The sequence below is a fragment of the Pristis pectinata genome, chromosome 3 (genome assembly GCF_009764475.1).
Source record: "Pristis pectinata isolate sPriPec2 chromosome 3, sPriPec2.1.pri, whole genome shotgun sequence".
Lineage (NCBI taxonomy): Eukaryota > Metazoa > Chordata > Chondrichthyes > Rhinopristiformes > Pristidae > Pristis > Pristis pectinata.
Window position 1 is genome coordinate 19,562,799 of NC_067407.1, and position 22,422 is coordinate 19,585,220.

The 22,422-nt window shown below is 41.6% G+C and overlaps 1 protein-coding gene across 7 annotated transcripts; it reads right to left on the bottom strand.

Moving 5' to 3' along the window:
* Positions 1-348: 348 nt before the first annotated feature.
* Positions 349-22,066, bottom strand: hyi (hydroxypyruvate isomerase). 7 transcript variants are annotated; one of them, XM_052011117.1, is made up of 10 exons: positions 22,004-22,036; positions 14,929-15,009; positions 14,005-14,211; positions 12,391-12,502; positions 10,386-10,500; positions 9,624-9,702; positions 7,367-7,416; positions 4,777-4,846; positions 1,440-1,574; positions 349-834 (listed from the first exon to the last, which is right to left on the bottom strand). In XM_052011117.1, exons 2-10 carry the CDS (start codon positions 14,972-14,974, stop codon positions 782-784), a joined length of 867 nt encoding a protein of 288 aa, XP_051867077.1. In that variant the 5' UTR covers positions 14,975-15,009; positions 22,004-22,036; the 3' UTR covers positions 349-781. The 7 variants fall into 7 exon arrangements, with proteins under 7 accessions (XP_051867077.1, XP_051867075.1, XP_051867074.1 ...); XM_052011115.1 differs by lacking the exon at positions 22,004-22,036 and adding an exon at positions 21,960-21,996; XM_052011114.1 differs by lacking the exon at positions 22,004-22,036 and adding an exon at positions 19,816-19,871.
* Between the last annotated feature and the right edge of the window lie 356 nt (positions 22,067-22,422).

Consider the following 22,422-nt stretch of genomic DNA (forward strand, 5'->3'; position numbering starts at 1 on the left):
TCAAAATGCCATCACTATGTCAATGAGTATTTGGGGAACAGAAATGATTTTAGGTCTCCAAATAATGAAGTGCAAACCACAGAGCTGAATTTGATTCTGTTAAGTTGGGGCAGGGACAAGGCTTTTAAAAGCTGAGGTGTCAGTCATAAAGCAGCTTATTTGAATAAAAATAGATGATACAAGGGTTTAATAATTATCCTTGGGTAAAATGAGGGATTACAAGAATCTAAAACCAAATCTACAACTGCACAAAATTGGAAATAAAACATTTGTTTCATTTATGATGGATTAAGAGAGATTTCTTGTTCACTGCAGCATCATGAAACAATCAGAAAATGCTGCTGAGGCTGAAAGATTAATTCTTTTTTTATATAAGTAGAAGATATTCATTACAAATTCCCAGTCATCCAGTTACAATGAACAGAGTGATGGACACATTCTGCACTGTCCTTTCAGGCTGGTATGGAATGGTATTTGAAACGAATATTGCCAAGCTTCATTTGGTTATCTGTAAGGATCACAAAATTTTCACGCAGAACTTCTTCTGGGTAAGTTAGATTTCACACGATCCATGTCTGGTGAGCCAAGCTGCCTTTTTAGTTCTACATCTGGTTATATTCCAGTTCTCAAGTATTTAGAGAACAATTCCCCAAATGAACTTGCTGTTGTCAGCTGTACATTCAGACTGAATTACAAAGCGATTTCATAGAAATTAGACTGTTATTCATTAATAGAAGGTTAGCCATTCTTCATCCCCATCGCCAACATTCAGGAGGGCCAGTCAATTTGCTGTCCACTGCATCTTCAACCAGCCAAGGCCATCAACTGTATTGCCTGTTTTAATTAAAGAGAATTAAAAATTAAATCCATCTTTTCTAAACAAAAATAATGCCACTGCAAAACTTGTTTGGTCTTTGTTGCTCTAATGTACAAACTTTATGCCCTGAGTGGTGATTGGCTAAAGAACCAGAAGTGACAGGTTGATTTTTTTTTCCCCAGCAAGTTCCTATGACCTGGGTTGAACTGTGTGACATTTAAGGCAGAGATTGATAAGTTCTTGATTAGTAAAGGGGTTAAGGGTTACGGGAAGAAGGCAGGAGAATGGTCTTTGAAAAAAAGTCAGCCATGATTGAATGGCGGAGCAGACTCGATGGACCAAATGGCCCAATAATGCTCCTATACCTTATGGTCTTATGAAAGACCGGGGGCAAGAAGTTTCTTCTGTAATTTTCAAAAAGGAAATTGGATGAATTCTTGGAAAGGTAGAAACTGCTGAACTATGAGGAAAAGGGAATTGTGTTGCCCTTTCAATAAGCCAGCATGGGGATAACTGGCGAATAGGTCCGTGTTGAACAATTATAAGGTTACTAACACATTTAGTGTTTGATGTTCCTAGAAGAAAGTTGTGTCACGATGATACTGTTTTCCAGGAAACCTACCTTTTGGAGTATACTCGCAGCCTATATAACCTTTATATCCTAATTTTTCCAGCAGGTTGAAGATGTAGTTGTAGTTGACCTCTCCAGGACTATCTGGTTCATTCCGGCTGGGAACCTGCGCGACTTGGACATGTCCTGATGTAAGATGACACAACACATTAGATGAGCAGTCTATCCTTTGGGAACCTTAACTGAAAATGTGTAAAGTTGTACGTGGGATGAAATATGTAATTCTCTTGGAGATCTCTGCACGGAATTCATTGACAAGAATCAATGTTACTGAACTGTGTGAATGGAATGTAAAGTGAGAAGCACAGTTTTAAGTAATGCTTGTAAGAATGACAGGAATATTAGGAATATTGGTTTTGCTAATGCACTAGAAATCCAGAGGCCAGGACTAATGTTCCGGGGACGCAAGTTCAAATCCCATAACAGGGAAATTTAAATTCAATTGATTAAATAGATCTCCCATATATTAAAAAAAGATAGTAAGAATAATGGTGGTCATGAGACCACCATATTGTTAAAATGAATCTCGTTTGCTAATATGCACTTCAGGAAAGTAAATCTGTTGCCCTTGACTGGTCTTGTCTAACTTGAGACTCCAGACTCCCAGCAACATGGTCAACTCCTAACTGCTCTCCAAAAATATGTTAACAACCTACAGTTAATGGTTGGTCTATGAATCGGCAATAAATGTTGGCCTTTCCAATGATATCCATTTCCTATGTATGAGTGGGAAAATAAAGCTTTAGCCATAATGAAGTGCTTCGAGAAGTTGGTTATGGTGCAAATTAACTCCTGCCTCAGAGATGACCTGAATCGGCTCCAATTTGCCTACCGCCACAACAGGTCAACAGCAATGCACTTTCTCTGGCTCTTCACTCTGCTCTGGACCATCTGAACAACAGGAACACATATGTCAGGCTGCTGTTCATCAACTACAGCTCAGCATTCAACACAATCATCCCATCCAAACTCAACATCAAGCTTGAAGACCTGGACCTCTGCAACTGGATACTCAACTTCCTCATCGGCAGACCTCAGTCAATGAGGATTGGTAACAACATCTCCTCCTCGCTGATTATCAACACAGGTGCACCTCAAGGCTGCATGCTTAGCCCCCTGCTCTGTTCTCTATGTAAACGTAACTGTGTGGCTAAGCACAGCTTCAATGCTATCTTCATTTTTAGTGACAACACTACTGTTGTTGGACAAATCCCAGCTGGTGATGAGTCTGTTTACCGGATTGAGATAGGACACTGGTTGAGTGGTGCTGCAACAACAACCTCTCGCTCAACATAAGCAAAACTAAAGAGCTGATTGCTTACTTTAGGAAGGGGAAGGAGGGCAAATATGCACCAGTCTTCATTGGGGGATCAGTGGTGGAGAAAGTCAGCAGCTTTAAATTCCTGGGTGTTAACATATCGGATGACCTGTCCTGGGCCCAGCACATAGATGCAATCACAAGGAAAGCATGCCAGCATCTTTACTTTCTTAAGAGGTTTAGGAGGTTAAGGAGGTTCAGCTTGTCACCGAACACTCTAACAAACTCTACAGCTGTACTGTTGAAGGTATCCTGACTGGTTGCATCATGGTCTGGTACAGCAATTTGAATGTGCAGGAATGGAAGAAGCTGCAGAGAGTAGTGGACTCAGCCCAGTACATCACAGGCACATCCCTCCCCACCCTCAGTATTATCTACAGGGGGTGCTGCCTCAAGAAGGCAACATCCATCATCAAAGATCCCCACCATCTGGGCCATGCCATCTTTTTGCAGCTACCATCGGGCAGGAGGTACTGAAGCCTGAAGTCCCACACCACCAGGTTCAAGAACAGCTACTTCCCTTCAACCATGCAGTTCTTGAACCAACCTTAATCACCACTACAGTTTAGCAACACTTATGACCACCCTGATCAATTTGCACCAAAATGGACTTCTTTTTTGTTCTACTTGTGTTTTTTTTCTTGTAAGAAAAAATGTGTATAATTTATGTTTTTCTTGTGAATGCTGCTTATATGATGCCATGTGCCTGTGATGCTGCTGCAGATAAGTTTTTTATTGCACCTGTGCACACATGTACTCGTGTACATGACATTGACCTTGAATATTGATGAAGACTTCTTCATTTGGCCGAGCATCCAACTAGCCCTGGCAAAACTTCAGCAACCTTCATAAATTAATAGTCTGGTACAATGTACATGTATCAAAGACTAAAGCAAAACTTTGCAGATCAGTTACACGGTTCTACTCCATCTGCTCCTTGGTGGAGAAGTTTTGGATAATCAAATTCTCCAACACAATCAGCAGTGGGAGGTCATTTTATGGAGAACAAACACAATACAATCCACTTCTAGGTTCCTTGGATATGACTGAGGACCTTGGACACATTCTGTACCTTGATTCTGTCATTTATTTAGAGAATAATGAAGTTTGCAGTTTTAGAAATTAGAATGCCCAATGACGTAGCAGCATATTTCTGTATTGCCCATTGTTAGTTGGCAGCACATTCCAGGACCCCAACACTTATAATGTTGGCTCACATTCTAGAACTGTACCAAAGGAGCACAACTGGTAGTAGTTCTTTCCTTGAGATGAGATGTTAAACCAACTACATCTGCCTATTCAGCGGGAACATAAAACATGACTCTGAAAGGTCCTCGCTTAAAGGAGTAAGGAGAGACTTCCAGAGCAGCTAGTGGTGCGAGTAAAATCAGGAATGAGCAACAGAACTGTAGAGTTGAAGAAGATCCCACCAAGATCATTGGAGGGATCTGAAAATAAGGATGACAGTTTGAAAATCAAGGTATTCCTCAACTAAGAACTAATGTACTTCAGTGAGAGCAGGACCGAAGTGGGTATGGGGCAGTCCAAGATGAATTTCATAGACGTTATTGCCAAATAGAAGAATTTTGAAAGACCTCAAGTTTATCTAAGGTAAAATCTGGGATACTAATCATGAGTTAGAATTATCAAAAGTAGGGGTAACAAAGGCAATGAGAAAGTGTTTAGTGCAGTCTTTAAAATCAATTTTTTGTCTTCCTTTTCATTCAGCTAGATATTTCGCTTCTCTAATGGCCATTTCTGCAATACTGCGAAAGGGATAATAACCAACATTAATACTCTAGGCAGCTGAATTCAAAAATGGTGCAGAGGTTCAATTGTACCCATTCTACACATCCAACACATCCACGATGACTTTCCACATTTGTAGGGCATGAACAGATATTACTATAACTAATGGCCCCCAGAAAGCTCATTTCTGGTACACGGGGAGGTCATTGGGCAACTCTCTATAAAACACAAACTTAATGCACACTGAAAGCAAGTACTTGCCTATGAGAGGGAAGTAGTTGGTGATGTTCTGAGTCAGATTCCCATCCATGATCTGCCAGTGGAACAGGTCCTGTGTCCAAAAACACTTCAGTTATCACAAGGCACAATGCTTTTTACATTATAAATTTTTTAAAATTAAATTTAAATTAAATTTTATTTACTGCCTTTGTTATATTAATGGCCAAACGATCCATTTTGCTTAAATGGAAGGATCCAATACCCCTACTACTTTTCAATGGTTCTCTCAAACTATATCATGGTTAAACTTGGAAAAAATTAGGAGTGGTACTGTTGATCCTTTGCTTAAATTTGAGGAAGTTTGGAGTCCATTTATTCAATATTTTCATATGATACAGATCCCCTTATAATAATCTTTCAATTTAGAGGAACGGAGTTGATGATATAATATTGCTCTGTTTCTATTGAGAAATTTTAGTCCAGTTTTTTTTTTGAATTTTTTTTTTCTTTAGCTTAGTTTGGTTTGATATATTGTTTATAATTTTTCTTATTGTTTTGGGTTTTTTCTTTTTTTAATATTTTATAATAAATCTTTCTTTTATATTATATTCATTCACTAACAGATCATTGGATCTACAGATTTTTTTTTATTTTCTATTGTTCTTTATGATTATCCATGTCATGATTGTTCTCTTGACCTCTTTGTATTACATGTATAAACATTGATATATTAATCTGTATTAATTTGAAAACTAATAAAAAGATTGAAAAAAAAAATTATTTACAGCGTGGTAACAGGCCCTTTCAGCCCAACGAGTCTGCACCACCCATTTTAAACCCCAAATTAACCTACCCGTACGTCTTTAGAATGTGGGAGGAAATCAGAGCACCCAGAGGAAACCCACGCAGACACGGGAGAACGTACAAACTCCTTACAGACAGCGACGGGAATCAAACCCCGATCGCTGGCGCTGTAATAGCGTCGCGCTAATCGCTACATTATCACAACACCAGGCATCAAATACGAGCAAAATAGTCCATTTGTGGAAATATCTCATCAGAAAACAAAACATGGCACAAGAATCTCTGGGTCACCACTTGGGATTGCTCAGCCAGTGTCCACCTCTTGCGTGGGCCTCTTCCTATTCTTACTTCTCCCTATTAACTTATTATTGTCTTCCCTTCTGCCTCACATACTACTTCACCTTTAAATACATCAAAGAAGTTTCCCCTCAACTCTTCCATTTGGTAATAAACATCTTCACTATTCTCCTGATTCCATTACACTATACATCAATGACTGTCCTGAATTTTAAATAATAGAGGCAGTATTTTCATTCAAAAACAACAGAAAGGACTGTGCACCTATAGCAAATGTTAGGAGAGGAAACTTTTGAAGACACAGTGCCACTAATGATACCCTGTGCACAATAGGTGTCCTATCAGAAAACCATGAGTGCATCACCTACTGTTTTCTATGGAACATTGCAGACAATGCAGCCACAATATGTTGATAAGATGCAGGCTGTGCACGAGTGGCAATGAGCCCTTGCAAATATAAGAACAGGAGTAGAAATAGGCCAATCAGCCCCACAAACCTGCTCCACCATTCAATATGATCAAGGCAGACCCAATGTTGGCCTCAACACCATTTTCGTCAGTCATATTTTATATGTCAATTTCTTGAGCACTCACTTATCCTACATATTGTAGGCTCTTCTCGCTGCTTGCTAATCCAGCTCTCCTTGTATCAGCAGCAAGCCTGGCTACAGAACTCCATGTCCCTTCATCCATCATTGATGCAGATTGTAAATAGTTGAGGCCTCAGCACTGCTTTGTCATCAGAGTCATACAGCAGGGAAACAGGCCCTTCGGCCCAACTGGTCCATGCTGACCAAGATGGTACCCCATCTGAGCTAGTCCCATTTCTGACTCATTGCAGAAATTACTGGTGCAAATAGCACTCAAACGGTTAATATACTGATATAGCATTTTCCTGTCTGCTATTTTAACACATACAAATTGCCTAAAGTAATATATAACCTAAAGCTTTCAAAATTCATCTTTTCATATGTTTTTGTTTAAAGAGCAACAGCAGCGGTCAGAAGAGAAACTCAGCAAATGATCACACGTTGGCAGAATGAGTGTTTCCCTGGTCTACTGCCGACTAGTTTCATTGTGATTACTTCACCCACTTTTATTAATTATTTATAATACCTAAAGCTATATTAATATTAATAAAGAAATTAACTGCGAGCTGCTGTGGCAGATATGCTTTTTCCTGTGGCAGGTACCACCAGTTAGGATGATGCCTTGACTTGATGTGGAGCAACGCCCTCACTTAAGGGTCAGATTTCTGACACGAGAACTTCAAATTAGTAGAGATTTCTCTGCACTGGATTGCCTCAGAAACACTCTGTCACGTCACAAACCAGCAATGGGCATGGGAGCAATATTAATATTCTGACTGCTGCTTCTCATCAACAGAGATTTCATTATTGATTCATTGGATTTCCCGTTACTTCTTCCATTCCCCATCAAAGCAGTTCCCCTTTACCAAAGCTCCTCTGTCTTAAATCTTTGGCTGCTTGGGAAGAGGGGGAAATAGTCTTCGATTTTCAACGTCACTCACCAGCTGCAGTTTCAGGTTAGGTCGATCTACCCGCTGCAAGATCTTCACGGCTGCAATAGACAACACATCCTCTATTAATCTCGCCACTGATTCACAAGGGCGGCAACTGCTTCCAGCAGACTGATCCACAGCGTGCAATCAGGATTCCAAGCCGAGTTTGCTGTGACTAATTATCTGAACATTGAACTTTACGGGCTGGTGGTTTTATTCCATTGGGACTCAGCAGAACGATTCTACATTTTGATTGTCAGGGTTGCTGTAACTTGGCGGTTTATGTGAACTTAGTGTAGAGGCAGACAAGCTGGTATTTACATCATATGCTTGATTGAAAACTGCAGAGAAAACTTAGCAATTAATATAATCTCCAAAAGAAGTATATTATAGTAAAATAATGGTAAAATTATACGCCATGAAAGGAAACCATTTGGCACATCACATCTATGACAGTGCTTTCATACAGCCATCCAATTAGTCCCACAAACCTGCTCCTTCCTCACAGCCCTGCAAAATTTTCTACTTCCATACAAATTAGGAGCATGACTGAGTCACTCAGCTCCTTGCGCCTGTTCTGCCATTTAATAAGATCAGGGCCACTGATTGTAACGTCATCTCCATGTTCCAGTCTACCCAAGTTAACCTTTCATCTCCTCACTTATTATCTACCTGCCTTAAAATTAGTCAAAGACTGCTTCCACCATCATTTGAGGTAAAGAGTTCCAATGACTCAGAAACCACAGAGAGAGAGGTTCTCCACACCACTATCTTAAATGAGCAATCCCCATATTTTTAAATAGTGACCCATTGTTCTTGATTTTCTACAAGAGGAAACATGCTCTCCACATCCACCTGTCAAGACACTTCAAGAGCTTATTTGCATTCCATTATATATCAAGTCAAGCTTATTGTCAAATGCACAAGTACAGTGAGGTACTGGTACAGTGAAAGACTTGCTTGCAGGAGCATCACAGGCAGGTAGATTCAGACAGCAATACACATAACATAAATTATACATAAATTACACAACACAGTGAAGTAAAAAAAAAATTGTAAAACAAGACATTAGTGCTGGAAAAAAAACACAAGTTCACAGTAGTGCAAGAGATGGTCTGAAGTGTTCCATTGCTGAGATAGGATTAGGGTTGTGCAGATCAGTTCAAGAAATCCAGTTCTTTTTTGAATGTTACTATGAAATTCGCTTTCCATCTCCTTTTCAGGCAGCCAATTCCAGATCACAATGTATTATATAGAATGAAACAAATCTTATTTACCACTTGTTATAAGTCTGTTTCTATTGGTTCCAGCCCCTCTTCCCTGCAGTTGCTACCTATCTACTCTGTTACATAGTCCACATAATTTAGGACATCTATATTAAAGCACCCATTAATCTCTGTTCTATGAAAAAGCTCACATTATAGTCCAGATGTAGGCCATTCAGCCCATGGGATTTATGCCAGCTCCCAGCAGAGCAAACCCATCAGTCCCAATCTCCTATTCTTTTCTTCCTGTAGTGCTGCATAGATAGTAAGAGAAAGAGATTCCCAGGAAAAGTGATTCACGGCAGATATCCTTGGGAAAGTGCAACATCATTGACTCATGGGAATCCGTGTGCCATCACCACTCCAAATGGAGAGAAGCATCCAAGAATACATTGAGAGCATTGAGTACACGAAAGCCCAGCCTAAATGAGTGAAAGAGTACAGCACCACCACGCACCTGCATCTATGCCTACATCAGCCCCTCAGAACCACAGTGGATTCAAGTCATCCCCAACCCTACATGAATGGCCAAGAAACATCCCCTTGCAAATGCTTCAGTGAAAAAAACTAGCAGCAGTTTGGGAAGTGGGAGTGATTGCAGGAGTTTTTCTGGAGAACAGCCAAGGAACAAGGAGATACAGAATTGAAAATCTATCATGCCATCACTGCCAGGAGAGTGTAATTACAGAAAGACAAATTTACATGGGCAGTTTCCATCATAAATATAGACAAGTGGATAAAAAGTGCATGTAGACATAATCTTTTTAATATATTAATAGTTCATGGATTTTCTGTTCATTTATTTTTAATTCATGTTACTTTTCTACTAATAAGTAGCAATGGGGAAAATATGCCTGAGGAGATTTCAATGCATCACATTTGTGATTCCATCCAAACCCGAGTAAATTTAAACCCAATCCTTTTAGAATACATATAACACAGCTGTCTGGGCTATTTTATAGACCTTCCCCACACCCCCTCCATTACAAGTTCTCTCTTACCTTGTTGCGGAGTATTCAGGAAGTAGCGGGGATCCGTGATTCGTGTGTTAATAGGTTCGATCAACCCCAGGATTCCCTCCTGATTGAAAGCAACAAAAAGAATGTTCAGTCCAGATTCAAGAAAGGATGAAAAGGAAAATTTCACGCACTATTCTGGGCAGGTTGATAGGTACAGTACAGCCAGCTCTCCATTCCTCCTGGGGGCCAGAACAATAGGGCCCTCAGGATCAGTAAGATGTAGGAGAGCCTTTAAGCTTCAGAAACAGAGCAGCAGGCAATGCAAAATAGCAGAAAACAACAGGTCAAAATTCTAGGCTGGGAGTCAAGTTACCTGTAACAATTGTGCTAATCTTATTAACCACTGATATTGATATTGTGTTACTACTAATAATATCTAATCACACCAGCTATTGATATTAATAATGCTAGGAATATTACCAGTTTTTATTCTCACTGGCTACCTACATTAATTGTTCTAGCACTCTTAATTTCAGCAACTACTGATACCAATGGTTCGAGCACTATTACCCATGTTTAATTTTGCTGGTTACAGAAATAACCACCAGCCAATTGTTTTTAACCATTAAGCAGCCAGATACGATTCTGCAGGGATTTAGCAGTTAATCCCAACAAATGCAGGGTATTAGATGTGATCAGGTTAAAGACACCATCTCAAAACAAATGTATAGGGAAATGGGAGCACCACTTATAGTCATTTTCACCATGTTCTACAGAAATCACTAGTCTTTGACATTCCTCTACCTCTGAGAGGATGTCTGCTGCATATTTCAGATTTTCAATAAATGTGGCCTCCATCTCTGTGGTAACAGTTGCTCTGTCTAGACCCATTGGAATGCGTCCTGCCATCAAATGGATCCTAAGCAGAAAGAAGTACAGTGCAGTTTAGGAAAGTTTCATTGATATAACAATTAAAGCTTCATTTTTTAGACTAGTATCTTTTTTTAAAAAATTCATTCTGAGATCAGGGACATCGCTGGCAAAGTTGACACTTATTGTCCATTCATAATTGTCCCAGTCTGAACCAATTTTGTGGGTTCTTAGCCTCACTTTCATGAGGTGGTTAAGAGTTAACCACAATGGTGCGAGTCATGTATCAACCTGTCAGATAACAGAAGACAGGTTCCAGACAGGTTCCTTAAGAATGTTCAGAACCTGCTGGGATTTGTGCCAATGATCCAATTGCTTTATGGGCACCTTACTTTTCAACAGCACCATTTGTTTTTATCCAGATTTTATTTTAATCTGAATGCAAATTTTCAAACTACCTGATTACAAACTGACTTGCATCACCTGAATTATGAGTCCAAAGTCACGGAATACTGTAAACATTGAGATTACTTGATGAAACACATCTAGGGTGGTACACCTATTACACTGTAATCCAGGACAAAGGCAAGTTTAGGGAGGACTGAAACATCTAACAATCAGTTGCACTGTTTGCCTTCTACCATTCTGGTGCTGACCAATCATAGCCATCAACTTCCAATCCATATTTATTAATTAGTCAGCTGTAACTAAGAAAAGAAAATCACTGGAGATAGAGAGCTTTGGGAGTCACTTTTCCAAATCTGCTGATTCTTCTCTCTGATGCGACATTTGTTCATACATCTGCTAACTTACTAATTTCTTAAAGATTTATCCAATTTGTATCTGAACAAATAATATCTGCATTCACCAACTCCTTGGGGAGCCTGCTCCATAGATTGGCCACTTGCTCAAAAAAAAGCATTGGTTCATCAGACTAGTCCCGTCATTACATGGATAAAAGCAGCAATCACTTGATGCTGCATGCTGTGTTGATTGGGGCTGAGTCAAGTATCCTACAGAACTGTTAATCACCATTCAACATACTACTGACTCTATACTCGGACTATTGAGAATGAAGAGGGTTACATTAGCTACTCAGAGTGCAGGACGGAAGCTACCCAAGTTTGGGAGCTACTTCTGTTGGGTGACATTGCTCTGGACACAACTCAAAAGGAGTTCAGTTCTATGTTCAAGAATTCTGAGAAAACACATGTTCAGCAAGTTCACAGTGTGGGGGAGGGGGGTGAGGAAATTCTGTCCACAAAAGATTGGGAGATGAGATTACGGAGGCTGGGTCAAAGAATGATGCCTGAGTAGAAATACATGAAAGCACTGACACTTACACCTGCAGCAACATCCTCAATGCCAGCCATTTCATAGTGGAAGCAGGATGTTAGGATAACCTCTGCAATCATACTACTTTATTACAAAAGTAGGTACATCTTAATGGAAAGTAACTGAACTCTGCCACATTTATGGTCTTCAAAAGTCACCTTTCAGCTCTGATCTTTACTTCCCATTCCAATCTAGAACTGGCTCCACCCTGGGCCCCTCCCTCTCTTCCCAGCCCAGCCCCACCCCAAGACCCTCCTTCTCTTCCCTTCCCAGCCCAGCCCAGCCCCGGGACCCTCCCTCTCTTCCAAGCCCAGCCCCGCCCTGGGACCGTCCCTCTCTTCCCAGCCCAGACCAGCCCCGGGACCCATCCTCTCTTCCTAGCCCCACCCCGGGACCGTCATTCTCTCCCTTGCCTCACTCCAGGACTCTCCATCCCACTGCAGTCCTGCTCTGGGACCTTCCTTCCCTCACCAATCATGGTCTTGGCCTCCTTTGCTCCTTGTCCTCGGCCTAATTCTTTCTCCTCTTGTCCCTGTGCTTGCAATCCTCACAGATGAATCAATTGCTAAAGCAGGTTCAACAAAAGCATGGGATTGATCCTTACCGCTTGCAGTGCACAGCCTTAGCATACTGCACTGCTAGATCCAGTCCTCTGCGGAATTCAGCCTGTTGCTTCGGATGTGCTCCAAGCCCAAGTTCTCCTCTTTCTTTGTTTCCTGGAAATTAAAAGACCGTCACAGAAAAAGTGGTGAGAATCTCCAAAGCTGAGTGATGGAAGGGCAGCAGTGATGTGCACAGGGCACTGGTTGTGGTCATAGAACAATAACCTGGAGATACAGATAATGGGGTGAGAGATGGGCCACCTACCTTGTGGGCCTCAGTCCCATTATTAAGCCGAAACTGAGGTAGAACATCAAGCATGATCCAGTTGAGTAGCAGAGTGGGCTTGAGGGTCTGTTGGCCTTCGCCTGCTTGTATTTCTGACACCCTTCATTGTGTTTACCTGGAAATCTGAGACCTTGGCCTCCATTGTTCAATCACTATTGGAACATCCTAGCTATGTGACTTTTACATAATGAAAATTGATTCCATTGACATTTACAAAACTGAAGGACCATCTAGAGGGTGGTACCATTGAGCTGCTACCTCACAGCACCAGGTACCCAAGTTTGATCCTGACTTCCAGCGTTGTCTGGGTAGAGTTTGAATGTTCTTCCTGTGACAAGAGGGTCTCTTTCTGAGCCCTCTGGTTTCCTCCCACATCCCAATGATTAGGTTAATTAGCTACTGTAAATTATCGCTGGTGTGTAGGTGGGTAGTAGAATCAGTGGGGAGTTAATGGAAACGTGGGGAGAATAAAATGGGAACAGTGTAAATAGGTGCTTGATGGTCAGCACAGACTGAGTGGGCTGAAGGGCCTGCTTCTGTGCTGTATGACTCAAGTCTACGTCAGCTGTTAGAACAATCTCATCAATCCCACTCCCTGCCTTATTTCCCTGTAAACTATTATCTCTCACTTCAGAGAGTTCATCGAGTTATACAGGCCCTTCGGCCCAACTGGTCCATGCCAAACAAGATGCTCCATCCATTTGCCCATAACCTTCTAAACCTTTCCAATCCAATCCATTTGACCATTAGTTCCCCCAATCCTCCTGCCACCCAACTACACCAGGGCCACAGTGGTCATTTAACCTATCAGCACATCTTTGGGATGCAGGAGGAAAAAGGAGTACCCCAGGGTGGGGGAAGGAGATGAAAATGTGCAATCTCGGGAAGCAGGTGCAAACTCCACACAACAGCACCAGAGGTCAGGATTGAATCTGGGTCACTGGAGCTGTGCGATAGCAGCAATACTGCTGTGCTACTGTTAATTGGTTACTACAAATTACAACTTGTGTAACTGAGTGGTTGGAGAATCAGGGCAGAGTTCATAGGTATGTAAGAGAGAATAGTTTTTAAGGAAATAAATGGGTTGATAGGATTGCTCTAAAAGCAGGCATCAACTCAGTGGGCCAAACAGCTCCCTCCTCTGCCAAATATGAAATAAATATTAAACTAGACACACCACGAGTAGATTCGCTCCTATATTTTTTCTATAATTTTTGTGGATATTATATCAGGAAGTTGATGTTCTTTTCTGCATAGTTTCTCCAGCTCAATATTTCATTGTACTGGGCACCCGGTGTAGTTTTGATGTTCCTTCAGCAGGTATACCTACCTGGCGGGGTATTAATCAGTACAATCTCCACTCCATTTTTCTCCAATGCCGCCTTCAGCTCTGTCGCTTCAGTATCATAAGGCCATGCCACCTCCACTGCCTGGAAACCAGCGCGGGCAGCTGCCTCCACCCGATGGGGCAGGGTATCCACCTCCGGAAAAAGCCAGGAAAGGTTGGCAGCAAAGTGCAGGGGACACGGCATTAGTGCTGCAAACCAAGTGTGAGCAAATTTATGAGGGAAACACGTTGAAATATGATAAAGTCTCATCCGCTGAAGCACACAGAATCAAGGCTTGAATGGGAGATCAGGACTGCTCTGTATGGAACTATTACCACACAGTTATTACATATATTGAAGAGCAAGATTGAATTACTATGATTCAGCCTTGTCACACAGTTTGACTTTAATGGATTATTCCACATTGATTTAAAAAAACAATAAACAGTTATGATGAAGACAAGTCAGACTATTTTGCAGGTGTTCTGTTGAGCAAATTTATTGGATAAAATCATTGATACTTTTCAGATGATTTTAAAGAAATATCCCACAGTTTTTTCTGATTGCATTTGAAAATTCAATTATGGGCCATTATTATTCTTCAAGATGATTCAACACTAAGTGAATCAAGCAAGGTGTGATGATATTTAACCACTAATTCCAGTTTAACATCATTTCAGCTACCAATAGTTCAAAACTAAACAGCAGAAGGTAAACATATCTTCTGCATTAGTGTTACATATTGGGTAACTTCTGCCCTGGATTTGCTTTCACGTCCAGCAATAGTGAAGGCTCCCACACCACATAAATACCTCTCTGATATTCTTTAACAGGAAATCTGCATGGCTTCAACTCTGCACCTGGACACTTAAAAATGCGGCTGTAAGAATTTACCAAAGATATTTTCAAAGGCGAATTGGACTCACTGGAAGGAATCTCAACTGGGTTCAGTCTTTGACTGAAGCAGTCCATCACCCAGAGTGGCACTCAATAGAGTCCTGGTAACCCTACGAGACAATACATAGCTTATTAATCGTACCAAAATCAGTGAATGGTATTCAGTATTATTACTGGTGTCTGTGTTAGTTGACCCCATAATCAGACTGCACCGTTTCAGAGAATGCATCAATGTGCAATTGAGAGAAGTAGGAGGAGGGGGAAGTCAGGGAAAGAGTAAAAGAACACTTTATGTATGAAAGATGGTTAATATTCAGAAGAAATGGACAATTTCCTGCCATCCCTAGAAGCTCAACTTCAGGTCAAATACCTTTAAGGCATCCAGTATGCAAATGTAGCAGACATTCAGGCCAGCATCTCCCACACAGCAGCTCTGATCGATCTCAATCAGCTCCGCTGGACGGACCACATCATTCCCGTACCCAACACTAAACTCCTGAAACAGGCCCTCTTTTCCAGGCTTTATCACAGCTGGAGATTTTCAGAAGAACGTGGAAAATGCTTCCAGGTCATTCTCAAAGCATCCTTGAAAAAAATATCATCACCCTGGCCCACACCCACTCTAAGTGGAGGAGGAGTATGCAGGAAGCACAAAGAACCTTGGGTCCCTCTACTGGGAGCAGGGTGGAAGACAGCCTAAATGGCAGAAGGAGTGCACCACCTCCCAAACTGCCCACCTTGCAGCTCCAGCCCCACCTGTGCCAGTGTCTGCAGGTCTTACATTAGCCTCAGCACCTCTACCACAGGACCATTAGAGGACGGAGGGAGGAGCAAACAACTATCCACCCAGCCAGCCACCCCATCGAGGACCAACTGCCCCATTGGTGGCCAAGTCTGCAGTTCCCACAATAGCCTCATCAGCCACCTCAGAACCCACAGGACTGCAGTGGAAGCGGGTCATCTTTGACCCAAGGGACTGCTGAAGAAGGCAGCACAAATGTTGTCCATTGAGTGGGGTTTACAAGGACTTTGGATTTGTGTCCTTTTGTAGCAAAGGTTAACACATAATGAGATTCTTCTCTAGGGAGCTATATATTGATCTGCAGGACTGTGCTCCATTACACCAGATATATGCCTGCAAAACAGGCTCAACAAACATTATCCTCTACCACACCAAAGCTCCTGCCAGTGTGCATGAGAGAAAATTGCAGCAAATTGCCCAGAGCTGACAGTATATAGATATAATTACCTATTATTCCTGTAGAAAGAAAGACAGAACAAACACAGTGCAACTATCCCAACATTGCCACTGCAAGAATGGGAGATAATGAATTCTACAATCGTTAACTTTTATGGTTAATTATTAAATGTTATTCCACCAATGAGGATTAAAATTCCAGAGTTCTGGAACTTGGCAGTTGATATATTATTGATATTTTTGTTCACTGTCTTGCATATAAATTGACTTAAATGAATCAACCCCATACTGGTTTTAAATTAAGTCATTCTAGCGGAAGACCTTGGGGCCAAACATCTTGTTACATAAAACAGAACCTGCTTGGGTTTCCATAACAACAAAGCACTTAGAAAAGAAGCTGGATGAATTGGGGGGTGCAGAGAAAACATCACGATAACTGCTGAAGATTTATTTTACAAATAGATGAAAAAGACAGGATTTCGAGAATTGGCTTGTAAAAAGCACCATTTTACATTTGTCAATCTGACCCTGAGATCTCTATCAAAGTGCAATTGTGAGAGGAAATAGAAATCAAAGTTATTGGGAAGGTTTGGGATCTATTTTTAACCTATTAACTGAAGATGGCATTGGACAATGATGAAAGTGCACACAGTCAGGGTGTTTCCAAAATAATATTGGGGACAGAACCAGTCATTGGAAGGACAGAGGCAAGAACATCAGTAAATGAAAGAAACATTCCCACCATCTGGGACTCATTGGGAGGAGTTTGAGGTGGATTCATGTTCTGCTGAGTCTCCCATCTGTCCAATTACAATGGAACTCTGCAACTGAGCCTTCGGGTATCACAGGTAGACAGGGGGTGAAGAAATTATATGGCATGCTGACCTTCATCAGTCAGGGCATTGAGTATAGGAGTTGGGACATTACAGTGCAGTTGTACAAGGCGTTGGTGAGGCTGCACCTGGAGTATTGGGTAAAGTTTTGGTTACCATCTTATAGGAAAGATGTCATTAAGCTGGAAAGCATACAGCCAAGATTTATGTGAATGTTGCCAGGACTCGAGAGCCTGAGAAGAAGTTGGGCAGGCTAGGATTTTATTCCTTGGAACATAGGGGACTGATGGGTGACCTTACAGAGGTGTATAAAATCACAAGGGGCATAGATAGGTGAATGCAGACAGTCATTTTCCCAGGGAAGGTGGATCTAAAGCTAGAGGGCATAGGTTTACAGTGAGAGGGGAAAGATTTAAAAGAGACCTGAGGGATAACTTCGTCACACAGAGGGTGGTCTGTATATGGAACAACTGCCAGAGGAAATAGTTGAGGCAGGTACAATAATGACATTTAAAAGACCCTCGAACAGGTACATGAATAAGAAAGGTTTGGAGGGATATGGGCCAAACATGGGCAAACGGGATTAGCTTAGATGAGCATCTCGGTCGGCATGAATATGTTGGGCCAAAGGGCCTGTTTCTGTGCTGTATGACTCTATGGATGCCTGCTTGCTTCACCACGTCCTGATGTCACCGCAAGAGGCAGGACTGGTGACATCCCATCAAGGATTCCCACCCATTTAATTGATCCTGTGGGGCCCACAAGCCATGCCATAATGGGAGTCAATCTTACACCCTTCAATTGCCATTTGGAGAGCACATAGAATGACCTCTTCTTCCTTTACATAAGAACATTAGAAATAGGAGCAGGAGGAAGCCATCTGGCTCATCGAGCCTGCTCCGCCGTTCAATAAGGTCATGGCTGATCTGGCCGTGGACTCAGATTCACCTACTTGCCTTTTCCCCATGATCCTTAATTCCCCAACTGTGCAAAAATCTATCTAACTGTGTCTTAGATGAGGTAGCCTCCACTGCTTCCCTGGGCAGAGAATTCCACAACTTCACTACTCTCTGGGGAAAAGCAGTTTCTCCTCATCTCTGTCCTAAATCTACTCTGCCGAATCTTGAGGCTATGTACCATAGTTCTAGACTCACCTACCAGTGGAAACAACCTTCCTCCCTCTATCTTACCTATCCCTTTCATAATTTTATGTGTTTCTATAAGATCCCCTCTCATTCTTCTGAATTTCAGCATGTATAGTCCCAGATGACTCAACCTCTCCTCATAGGCTAACCCCCTCATCTCCAGAATCAACCTGGTGAACCTCCTCTGCACTGCCTCCAAAGCCAATATATCTTTCCTCAAGTAAGGAGACCAGAACTGCACACAGTACTCCAGGTGTGGCCTCACCAGTATCCTGTACAGTTGCAGCATAACCTCCCTGCTCTTAAATTCAATTCCCCCAGCAATGAAGGCCAACATTCCATTTGCCTTCTTGATAACCTGTTGCACCTGCAAACCAACCTTTTGTGATTCATGCACAAGCACTCCCAAGTCCCTCTGCACAACAGCATGCTGCAATCTTTCACCATTTAAGTAATAATCTGATCTTCTATTTTTCCTTCCAAAGTGGATGACCTCGCATTTATCAAGATTGTACTCCATCTGCCAGACCCTTGCCCACTCACTTAACCTATCTATATCTCTCTGCAGACTCTCACATTCTCTGCACAATTTGCTTTGCCACTCAATTTAGTGTCATCAGCAAACTTAGATATGCTACACTCGGTCCCCTCTTCCAAATCATTAATGTACTGTGTATCGTGAACAGTTGTGGGCCCTGCACTGACCCCTGCAGCACCCCGCTCTCCACTGATTGCCAACCAGAGCAACACCCATTTATTCCAACTCTCTGCCTTCTATTGATTAACCAATCCTCTATCCAAGCTAATACATTACCCCTAACTCCATGCATCCTTATCTTATGGATACATCTTTTATGCAGCACCTTGTCAAACACCTCTGGAAATCCAAGTATACAACATCCATCTGTTCCCCTCTATCCACTGCACTCATTATATCTTCAAAGAACTCCAGTAAGTTTGTCAAACAGCATCTGCCCTTCCTGAATCCATGCTGCATCTGCCTGATGGAACTATTTCTATCCAGATGTCTCGCTATTTCTTCTCTAATGATAGCTTCAAGCATTTTCCCGACTAGATGTTAAGCTAACTGGGCTATAGTTACCTGCCTTTTGCCTCCATTCGTTGTCTTCTAATCTGCCGGGACCTGCCCAGAGTCCAGAGAATTTTGGTAAATTATCGCAAGTGTGTCTATTATAATCTCCACCATTTCTTTAGTCACAATGGATTGCCCCCAGTGGAGCAGAAAATGCTTCTATTTCTGCCTGCCTCCCTGTTGGAGAACAGCCAATTGGAATAATAAGTAACACATGCATTTTTCCCATGAATTTAAGTAACAAAAATTTGCATTTAGTACTTAATGTAGTCAAACGTTCCAAGCCACTTCACAGCAGGGTCATCAAACAAAAACAAAATATATTGAGTCACATTAAGGGATATTTGGCCAGGCATTGATTTTTAGTATAGCATGTTATTTCCATGATATTCTCATTGAGGATAAGGGTTGTATACCATGCAATAACCTTATTCAGATGAAGGTGATGCCATTTCAAGGCTACAAGGCATAAATGCGGAGTGAACAGAAAGTGAAGTCCATCAGATTAATTCTTGTTTGTCTGGGAACTTTGTAGCTTGGTTATTTCCTCTTAGTTTAAACCTTCACTCAGTATTTTACAACCCCTGTACTTGCAACAGGGTGCAATTTCTTAAGTGCAACTTCTGTAGGCACCATTTAAAACTCACCTCCTCTGTCCGAATACCTTGACATTAGGCTTCCTGGAAAACCTTATCTGACAACATCCACATGAAGCCTGCTGGAATGCTTTACAACATTAGAGGTAGTGGTATTTAAATGCATATTGTTGTTGGTTGTTCACACATACAAAGCATTAGACCATATATGTACGGAGATTTCTGGGCAGCACCGAAAAATCTTGAATCTTCCCAAATTTACTATCCTGGAAAAGAGTCTGACACATCAGATACCTGTCAACAGCCAATACAGTTAGGTATTGTCTGGTTTCCTGATTCCTAGACCATTCCATAAAACATAGGAGCAGAATTAGGCCATTCGGCCCATCAAGTCTACTCCACCATTCAATCATGGCTGATTTTTTTTCTCAACCCCATTTTCCTGCCTTCTCCCCGTAACCCTTAACCTCTTTACTAATCAAGAACCTATCAGTCTCTGCTTAAATACACCCAATGACTTGGCCTCCACAGCCCTCTGTGGCAACAAATTCCACAGATTCACCACCCTCTGGCTGAAGAAATTCCTCCTCATCTCAGTTCTAAAGGAACGTCCCTTTACTCTGAGACTGTGCCCTCAGATCCTAGACTCTCCTACTAATGGAAACATCCTCTCCACGTCTATCCAGGCCTTCCAGTATTTGAGATGTTTCAATGAGATTCCCCCTCATCCTTCTAAACTCCATTGTGTACAGGCTCAGAGTCGTCAAATGCTCCTCATACATTAAGCCTTTCATTCCCAGGATCATTCTTATGAATGACCATTCCAATCCATCTCAATGCAGCTACCGCATATCCTGCATTAGTTTGCTTCCTCACTTGCAGTTGTTCCTTGCTCACACACACATTATGCTCAAGCAGTACTTGCAGTGACTGACAATAATATTAAAGCATCTATATACCACTACCTCTAATGTCATAAAATATGCCAGAGTGCCTCATGTGGACATTGTCAGATAAGCTCTTCCAGGAAACCACACAACCGAGTATTATGACAGAAAAGGTGGGCTTTAAGTGGTGATGTTGGTTCAGGTGGGAGAGGAAGCTTAAGGAAGAGGCAGCCAAAACCATTACGTTTTGTCTCTTAACATTGGGCATCAGACCGACCATCTATTCCCTTTCCATCAGCTAAATGGCTCCGGCTTCATTAATTTGTTTGACTGGTCATTTAAATGCAGTGACATGCAATCTCTGGGTTTTTACTGCACGCCCGATCCATCAACCAGTCAGGGCTCTTCCGCACATGGGGATAGCACAGACTGTCTCTGTATAGCTCAATCATTTGTCCACATACTTCAGCGTGGGAAGCTCATAGATCATTTGCAGCCTTATTCCACCCTCCCCGAGCAATTTCAACCGGTGAAACATCACAGCCAACAACTTCCAGTCATCTGACGGCAATTAACTGCTTGATTTGCCTCACTCTCTCATACCACTGCACACTGTTCTCTGAAATTCTTTCTCAGAACCAACCTACTTCATACACCGTTCTTTGCTTCCAAAAGTCTTTGGAAAACCAGCCTCTTTTATGAAACCTTTGAAACTTCCCCTACTCAGTCCACCTTTCTTGTCCCATGCGTGTCTCTCATTTCCAAAGATACTCAGATAATTCTGAAAAGTGCTGTACTGTTCAAAACCTTGCTATTTTTACTTATGATTTTGTCATCCACTCAAATGTCAAACTCAAAAACAATAGAATAATTACGGGAATAGATTTGATTAGCTGTCTTGCTATCTGTAAAAGTCTGTCCTTTTGACTCATTATTAACAGGGAGTGTGTGCCTATAGAGCAAATGCAAGACTCCTTTGATATTTTCAACCAAAATTAATGTCAATTAGTAAATTCCATAAAATTCAACAATATGCAGAAAACTACAGATTCTTACATTCTTTTCTGTCAAACCTCCACAGCTACATTTAAGAGTAGGCCTCAAATGCCTGCACACTGAATTTGAGCACCATCCCAGTCACAGCACACTGCAGGCAGAATAACAAGCAAACCGGGCTGCAGAAAACCGAGGCCTAGTCCACTTCATTCTATTAATATGCGGAACACACTCAACTCACTCATATCATTTTAAAAGACAGCTCTCATAAAACAAAAATACATTAGAGAGAAACTTTTATCTTAAAAATACCTTTTCAAAAGTGTACTAATAACTCATTCCACCTACGTATTTACCTTTCACTCACAACTCACATTGACCCAGCAAAATTATATGCTCCACAGCACCCCTCAGTGGCTTGCACTGAATCTGTTGTTTCTCCCGTAGCAGGGAAAGCGCGCCATGCATTAACAACTTGGTTATCAACTGTACTCTGTAGCCATTGGTTAACTTCTTGCTGCTTTAAGGCTGCATTAATTTTTCTACCATTTACTTCATGGAGATGTCTGTAGACCTGTCATTCATTCTGTGAAAAATGCCCTTGACGATTGATGTCATTTGCAGAGTTTGCATTTTGTTGCAAATTTATTACATTTTTTTTCTGTTCTGCTTTCTCAAGAGCAGTTTTTTTTTGTTAATGGGATGTGGTCATCACTGGCAACACCAGCATTGACTGCCTGTCCCTACAATCCCTGTCACTACAATCCATGTATGG

Coding starts and splice junctions, on each gene's coding strand:
- hyi (XM_052011117.1), bottom strand. CDS start 14,974: ATGGACTGCTTCAGTCAAAGACTGAACCCAGTTGAGATTCCTTCCA. Junction 9,703..10,385: donor CAGCAGACATCCTCTCAGAG/GTAGAGGAATGT, acceptor GCTTTCAATCAG/GAGGGAATCCTGGGGTTGAT. Junction 835..1,439: donor CTGCGAGTATACTCCAAAAG/GTAGGTTTCCTG, acceptor TAATTAAAACAG/GCAATACAGTTGATGGCCTT.